This window comes from Octopus bimaculoides, chromosome 3 (genome assembly GCF_001194135.2).
Source record: "Octopus bimaculoides isolate UCB-OBI-ISO-001 chromosome 3, ASM119413v2, whole genome shotgun sequence".
NCBI lineage: Eukaryota > Metazoa > Mollusca > Cephalopoda > Octopoda > Octopodidae > Octopus > Octopus bimaculoides.
In genome coordinates, this window is record NC_068983.1 from 147,116,074 (window position 1) to 147,125,155 (window position 9,082).

Sequence of the window (9,082 nt, forward strand, 5' to 3'; positions counted from 1 at the left end):
AGCATGGCACACCTGGACAGCTCCTGTTAAACCATCTAACTCATGCCAGCATGGAAGGAATATGTTAAACAATGATGATGATTACGATAATGATATATATAAATATACATATATATCACATATATTTGTATGTATGTATGTATGTATGTATGTATGTATGTATGTATGTATGTATGTGTGTGTGTGTGTGTGTGTGCGTGTGCATATGTATATACACATATTTCATGGATTTCTTTCAGTTTCCTTCTACCAAATCCATTCACAAGGTTTTTTGGCAGTTTATGTCTATTGTAGAAAGTACTTTTCCCAAATGACACACATGCAACTATGTTTCATGCCTGCATGGAACATCAGCATTAAATTATGATAATGATAGCGATGTGTACATATCTATCTATCTATCTATCTATCTATCTATCTATCTATCTATCTATCTATCTATCTATCTACCTGTCTGTCTGTCTGTCTGTCTGTCTGTATGTATATCTTAGGTCATCCCATAAATAATGTGGTTTTTTCAATTGCATAAACTAAAAGTCAGAGGGGGATGGGATAAATTACCTGCATCAACTTGCTATGAAAGCTCGTAGTAATTTTACCTTGTGCTTATTCTTAGTGCAAGTTTTGAAGAGTGCAGTTCGATTTTAACAGTTATATTTTCAATGCTGTAGTGGAAGTAACGAAGGAGCATATTTGGCATATTTTGCTTTATGAGTTCAATAAAGGCAACAACGCAATGGAAAGTGAAAGGAGTATTAAGGCAGTATATAGGGATTGGACAATAATAAGTCAGTGTCAATGGTGGTTCCAGAAATTCCAAGCCAGAAACTACAGCCTAGAAGATGAAACTTGTCTTGGAAGATCTGCAGAGCTCGGTGAGGATGTCCTGCAAACCCTGGTGGAACAAAATCCCATTGAAATTGTTGAAGAATTAGCAGAGAAGCTTGGATTTGGTCATTCAACCATTCATCGAAACTTGTGTGCCATCAGAAAAAAGTCAGCAACTTGGGTCAATAGGTTCCTCACAAACTTTCTGAATCTAATCGCATACAAAGAGTGACTGTGTTCTCTTCTTTGCTGTCACACCCCACGAATGAACCTTTTTGGATCAAATAGTGACTGGTGATGAGAAATGGTTTCTCTATAAAAATGTCAAGCACCTAAGACAGTGGGTAAGGAAAGGAGAAACACTGGCACCCCAAGCTAAAGAAAGGTCTTCACCCACATACAGTGTTGTTATCTGTTTGGTGGGATATGAAAGGTTTAGTTCACTTTGAACTTTTAAATCTAACCCAAAGAAAAACAAAGGAGATCTACTATGAGCAGCTTGAGCAGCTTAAGTCAGCACTAGAAGGAAAATGACCACCTTTGGTTTCAAGACACAAGGTGTTCTTCCATCAGGATATTGCTCAGCCACATACAGCAAGGATGACATTCCAAGGGCTAGAGCAGCACCCATCATATTTGCCAGACATTGTCCCATCTGATTATAATTTATTGTGCAGTCTTCAAAATCATTTGGATGGAAAAAATATGAATTCTGTAGACGAGGTCAGAACAGTACTGGAGGAGTACTTTTTATCACGGACAAGTGAATTTTGGAAGAGGGATCTTGCAAGTCTACCAGAGAGATGGAAGTGCATTGTAGAAAATGTAGGAGAGTATATTTTAGATTAAAAATAGAACTTTGTTTACCTTAATTTTGAAAGATAAAAGAAATATAAATAAACCGTATTATTTATGGGATAACCCAACATATGTATATATGTTTATGCATTCGTTTTGCAAGATTTCTGATGTGAAATCATGTGTTGAAACAGATATTGTTCTATTTCAAGATGGGTATTTCTAAAAGTCCATCATAGAAATACAGAATGGACTAAACAGAACAGGAAGAGACACACAAATGGAAGAGTTGATGAAGAGATCACAGCAATGTGACAAAAGATTTTCAGACAATAGACATAAGATAAAATAAAAACTATAACAAATGAGTAAAGAATGAATATATCGTAGGTGTGTTTATTTGGCAAGAGGAAGAATAAAAATGACTGTCCAGAAATATAACAATATATACACACACATGCACGTATACACACACACACACACACACACACACACACACACACACACACACACACACGCACACACATACACACACATGCACACACATATGACTCTAATTCTTTTCTTCTTTCAAAGATGTTGCAGATGTTGCCTTGGATCCCAATGGCTTAGTTAAAGTTTATATTGGTGGTAAATGGACAGCTATTTGTGTGTCTGGAGATTTTATAGTTCAATCACAAGTGTTGTGTTGGAGTTTCGGACAAAAGTAAGTAATATAATATTTCTTCACTTGTAGATACGTTTATCTAGTATTGAAAGATAATAGATACATTTATCTAGTATTGAAAATAATAACTGTAATTAAGCAGTCCCTTCAGGGTTAATGTCATGATATTCACTGTACTAGACCAGTCATACATCATACGCCTTTTCACCCATTCCTACAATGTGTGTCTTCTTCTCCTTGTCCTACAATGAACTCCCACTATCCCATCTCATCAATAAGCTCTCTCTTCTTCCTGCCCTAAATTAAGTGCTACTTCTCCCAGTCCTATTATGTACGCCCCTTCCCTCAACATGCATTGTGCACCTTCTTTAACAATTTTCTCTCTAAATTCCTTTGGCCATCACCCTCTTCTTCTTATAGGGATAAATGAGTTGAAAGTTATATTCAACTTCTACACTAAAACATGTAGTATATATCAAGCATATCACAGCGTAAATCTGTTATCTGCCAAATTTTAAACTCTTCATGCCAAATCATTTGACACATTGTAAGAACACATAACACACTTGCCTTCCCAGCCCTACACGAACCCTGTCCTACACCCTCTTCTGTTCAGGAAGTGAAATTACTTGCACCCTTTAATACACTATATTTTTCAGTCTACTGATAGCCAACTCACATCCCACTGACGGCACCACCAAGCATGGCTTCTACAACTCTATAAGCTACTCATCTATTCATAATTTCTTTAGAGATCACCAGGTAACAGAGTGAGGGACTATGACAAAAGCTTTCTCCAGGTCAATGAAAGTCAAGTACAATGGTTTACTCTTGGCCACTTGTGACTACCTCACTAGGAAGATGGCATCTGTGGTACACTTCTCAGGCACAAAACTAAACTGTGTCTCATCTAGTTTAATTCTATTCCTAATCAATTGAGCTATACCTCTTTCTGTAACTTTCATGACTGGGTCGAGCAGTTTGATACTTACTCTGTAGGTTTTTTCTATCAAAGACAACATCTTTACCCTTGTAGCAGCTAACTATGATACTATTATGCTAGTCATTGGGGATGACACCTTCCTAGAAAACCTGATTGACAATATGAATGGCTAGGCCATATCCTACTCTGCCAGATATTTTAAGCATCTCAGCAGTGATTCCTGATGGTCCAGAAACTTATCCAGTCTTTATATTTTTAATTGTTTTACGTATGATATTGTTGTTAGCTCTGCTTGTTGGTCCTTTGGTTGGTTCTATATTTCAAAGACTCATTTTCCCATGCATTGTCCATATTTGACAAGGTTTCATAGTGGTATTTCCATACATCTTTCTTCTCTGTATCACTAAATGCAACCATAGCATTATCCATTTGCACATATTTCTCACCAGCAACATCTCTAATGTATCTGATTGACTGTTTTGCTATTCAGAACACCTCACTGGATGGTTTCATGTGAAATCATATATTCTCTAAATAGAAGGTATGATTAAACAATCATTACACATGGTTGACTGGAAAATATAGCCAAGGTTCTTCGGACCTGAAGATGAAATAGTAACATCTGGTCAGTTTGTAGGTCAATGATATATAAAAATGCTGCTAGGCTTTCAACTGGAATGAAAATCTGAGGAAAATATGCAGCAGTGAGAAAAGTATAAGGGAAATGCAAAGATTTTCAGAGTTAAATCCTTGGTAAGCTTGAACAATCACATGGAAGTCAAAGATATTGCAACTTAAAATGATCTTTGCTCACAGATATGGGATTGAGGGAGAGGAAAAGAAAGTGAGAGAAAAAGAATGAAAGGGAGAGGGCTATATAGAGACATGAAGAGAAGCAGCAATATGGGAAGACACAGGCAAAAGGAGATTATGGAATAGATTAAAATATGAACAACAATAAAAGTAGGAAGTTTAGAAATGTTATAAGGAAATCTAACCTATGAAAGGAAAATTCAAATTAGCTATGTGTATATATATAAACACACACACACACACATGTATGAAAATTTCATAGGCAGACTATGAAGGAGTGGTGCTAGAGCTATGAAATCTTGCAATTTCTACTTCCTTATTAATATAACTGCATTGTTTCTTTCCAAGTAAACTGGCACCTGACTGTTCAAAGAAGACTTCAAAAGTAGCTAGCAGCAACTTCTCTTGAAAATGAATAAAATTTTGCATTGTGATGTTATCAAATACTTGCAGAAAAAGGGTTTAGCCCCCACAAATCATTCATGCTGATATGGTTGGTACACTAGGGGATGATGCTCCAGCTTTATCAACAGTGCATAAGTGGGTAGCTGGATTTAAGAGGAGAAATATCACCTGATGTCTAAATGTCCTGCAGCTGCCACCACTGAGGGAAAAATTGATTGTGTTCACCACATGCAAATGGTTGATAGGCAATTGACTATAAATCAAATAGCCAATGCTATTAACATATCCTGTGAGAGAGTTGAGAATATTCTGCATAATGACTTTAGCATGATGAAGGTTTCTGTTTTGTAGGTACCACGTATTCTAACACCTGATCAAAAGTGCACCAGACTGAGCACTTCACAGGAAAATCTGACATTGTTTGACACAAATCCAGTTGATTTCCTTGAATGTTTCCTAAGCCAAGATGTATGTTGGATCTGTCACTTTCAGCCAGAGACAAAGAGACAATCTATGCAGTGGAAACATCACTCCTCACCTGTTCCAAAGAAGGCCGAGATTATTTCAACTGCAGGAAAGGTGATGGGGTCAGGTTTTTGGGTGGGATAAAAAAGGCATTGTGTTTATTGATTATCTTCAAAAGGGCCACGTCATCAATGGAGATTACTATGCCAGCTTGTTGAAGCAGCTACAAAAGGCTATCAAAGGCAAACGCCCAAGAAAATTAATGAAAGGGGTCTTGTTTCATCAGGACAACACTCCAGTACACAAGTCCTTGCTTTCAATGGCTTTGAACTGGTTGATCATTCTCCTTTTTCTCCTGATTTGGTCTCATTTGTTCCCAACATCAAAAAACACTTGACTGGGAACCAATATCACGGTAATGATGACATCATATCTGCTGTTGATGACTTTTGGGGCAACAGGATGAAAGCTTCTTCCCAAATGGGTTCTAACACTGCAGCACTGAAGGAAGTGTTTGGATGACAAGGGACATTATGTTGAAAAATAAACTGCATTTGTTGACATTCCATGAGAGAATCTTGGTCAGCCTATAAACATTTCAGCCGACCCCTGAGTGTGTACTTGCATGTGTGTGTGTGTTTGTGTGTGTGCATGCACACATGTGATGTGTGTGAGTCTATACACACACACATATCCAATCCATACAAGCATGGAAAAAGAGATATTAAATGTTGATGATATATAAAAAATATGTAGATATGTATATATATATATATATACTTATGGACACACAGATGTGTGCACCACTCACAGATGCATGCACAGCACACTCAGAGAAACATCACACACACACACACACACACACACACAGACATACACACACTCACGATATACAGCATGCTCAGGCAAAAATTTGACAAAATTTGCATAAAAGGAAAAGAAAACATATCACATCCAAAAATAAAGTATTTCAAAACAAACAAAATATCAATTAGATTATGGCTGGGAGATAGCAGTTTACTTAAGGTAACCACACTTAGCATCCACTGTGGCCTCAAGATGGCTTTGAAACCTGATGAATGCATTCCTCACTATGTCTCTGGGAAGGTTTTTGAACACCTCCTTGATCTTGGACACCAGCTTGACTTAATGTTGCAGGCAGAGCATTTGTGTCTTTCTCAACTATGCTCTATGCATAGTAATCTATGGAATTCCAACTGGGAGAATTAAGAGGTTAAACACTGAGTGTTGTGAAGTTGCAGAAATTCTCTGACAACCACTTCTGATTCTTTCAAAAGGTATGACATGGTGCCAAATCTTGCTGCCACACATATGACCTTCCAGCAGCAATCTTTTACTCTCAAGGTTTGACCATCATCTCCAGCAGCTTCATGAAGCCATTTGAATTGAGCCTTAGGGCCTGTTCAAAGATGTAAAGTGGTATGATGTCCCCCTCACTAGAGACACACGCAAAGACCATTATAGTTTGGGGGAACTTGGTTTTCATGATGTCTGTGTCACATCTTACAATGTTCACAGAACATAGAGAAGCAGTTATGATGTTGGTAGTTTGATATCCAGTGTGAATCATTATGATACAGGTAACTCTATTCCAATATTCTCATGGCTTCTAGTCCTCCATGTCAGCTTTTTCTCAATTCCAACTTTAATATTTGTGTTCTCCAATACCATTGATTGTTCACCAATACATCAAGCTGTTTCTGATAAAAGGAGACATAAAAAAAATCATCACATTTAGCTTGAACACCTTGTATACACATATAGGTGTATGTGATGGAGGAGGTGTATTATACAGCAGTCAAGTTCCTCTGAAATTTAGAAAATTGATACATGAATTAACTTACTCCTTCAGAAAAAAAAACAATTTTTTGATCAAATCTCTGCAGGATAAAAGACAACTTGTGACTAAGCAAAAACAACAATAATGATAACTATTTTCACATTTGAAAATAGTATTATGATGTCTGGTAATGCATCATCATGTAAACTGTAATGAAGAAATGCATTCAAACATTATATGTAGAGAAAACTGAAATATTCTCTTTTTATGTTCAATTTTCAGATTTTCATCTTATTCATCATATAGGTCAAATTTACCAGCCACAATCACAAAATTAACATGCAGAGGTGATGAAAAATCACTATCAGGCTGCAATAATCTTCTTTATTCAGGTTATAAATGTTCATATAACAAACTTCATGTTCAGTGCCAGGAAGACTGTAAGTACTAATATTTACTTCACTATGATATCAATGTTTATCTATCAAATAATCCTTATATTCTTTGCAAATCACAGGAAACTGTGTGGTTGATTCCCCTTGGGAGTAAGCAGGGTACCGTTCTATTACAGTTAGCATTTATTACTTGAGTAATTGAATAGTAAACCAACATAATCAGTGATGTTTATGCTTACAGTTGTGAGTTACACCTATTTCCAATAATTGTTTTCTATTATAAAACAATTGGGTTGAAGGGAGGCAGTTGTGGTTTTTGCAGGCCTACACAGACTGATGAGATTGATATGGCCAATTCTCACCCTGAAAATCAGTAAGTCAGTAATGTTGGTGGAAAGAAAGCAGGGAGTGTGAATGCTTGGGACAAAATGAGCTCTGCTGAAGGAACCCAAGAACCAGGCAGTGTATGAGACTTGTCTCTCTTAACCATGGCACAGTACTGAGAGGATTTGTTAGATGTATAGTACTGAAAAACCAGAGTATTACTATTTTGGGAAATGTCTGGTTGTTAGCATTAAGGCTCAAATCAAATTCCTACACAAGCATGAAAATTCCACTGTCTCTATTATCAATAACATTTATCACCTTATTGATATGTTAACACAAGTTAAAGACAGAAATAATAATATATTATGTAACTAAGGAAAATTTGTATTTATTCATTGCTAGTTATGTGTTTAGATAATATTAATTATTGTTACTGTTTTTATCTGCTAATAATTCCTATGAAATTAACAAACACAATTTAATATTTTATCAGTATATGCAGGATTTTAGTGTCAGTGTAATACTGTTGTTAATTCCTTTGAGCACCTCCTTCATTTAACTAACTAAACCATTTACTAGATGAATAAAATATTTTCATGTATTTATTCATAAAATTCTTTGGATCTACACTATTTTCAATTTCATGTTCCAGCAACTAAGGCATTTTGCCCATTTGACAACGACATTTGCAAAATGGTTAGTGAAGGCACAGCAGATTATAAATGGCAACGTGTTCATCCCTATAGATTCACAAGACTGCCAGGAGAATCAATACCCAAAAGTGATCACACAACTGAAAGTAATAAAGGTAATTAATCTCAGTTTCTTTGATCATCATCATCATCATCCTCATTTAATGTCTGTTGTCCATTCTGGCATGGGGTGGACTGTTTGACCATGGCTGGTAAGCTGGAAAATGGCACCAGACTCCAGTCTGATTTGGCATGGTTTTCTATGGTTGGACACCCTTCCTAACACCAACCACTCTGAGAGCATAATGGGTGCTTTTATGTGCCACCAACATGAGTATCATTTGCGGGACATTGGTATTTGCCATGACTGTGATTTTGCTTGGCTTGATGGGTCTTCTCAAGCATGACATAATGTCAAAGGTCTCAGTCATTGCTTCCGTGAGGTCCAACACTCAAAAGGAACTCAGCCACTTTGCCTCCAAAAGAATCTGTATTTTGTGCTGTTGTTCTGCTTTTCTTTGAGTCTTTGACACCAAATTTTAATTAGTATTCTCTCTAAAGATCTTTGATGATTGAACCTGGAACTTTTATTTTACTACTTGGGTCCATTGCTCTTACTACTGTTCTTTTGCTCTGAAGGTTAATTGTGTTGTTATCTTAAGTACGTAAGAATTAGGCTTAATAAATACAGACATATTGGATAATGTATTTTACCTTCTTGTTCTGAAAAAAAAAAAGAAAACAAAAAGAAAAAACAGATGGGTTGTTCATGGCTACAAACGCCTTTGATCATAAATCTATTAGATGAAAGTTGATATGAGACTAAACAACAATAAAAGAATGACTCATTAAAAAAGGACGACAGATAGCAGAAATATTGTTGATGAGCGCAACAGAAACAAACTCATACATAAACTTTTCTCTTTTGTATAATAATTTTATATGAAG

At 36.3% G+C, this 9,082-nt stretch overlaps 2 protein-coding genes across 3 annotated transcripts in view; one reads left to right on the forward strand and one right to left on the reverse strand.

Moving 5' to 3' along the window:
- Positions 1 to 9,082, reverse strand: part of LOC106875508 (serine protease 48) — a 466,125-nt gene that overhangs the window by 196,477 nt on the left and 260,566 nt on the right. The window lies entirely within an intron of this gene.
- Positions 1 to 9,082, forward strand: part of LOC106884080 (MAM and LDL-receptor class A domain-containing protein 2) — a 138,597-nt gene that overhangs the window by 37,311 nt on the left and 92,204 nt on the right. For both annotated transcript variants that reach the window (XM_052966613.1, XM_014935299.2), the window contains exons 3-5: positions 2,203 to 2,332; positions 7,003 to 7,160; positions 8,095 to 8,250. In XM_052966613.1, the coding sequence (XP_052822573.1) occupies positions 2,203 to 2,332; positions 7,003 to 7,160; positions 8,095 to 8,250 (444 nt within the window). The remainder of the gene's footprint in view (positions 1 to 2,202; positions 2,333 to 7,002; positions 7,161 to 8,094; positions 8,251 to 9,082) is intronic.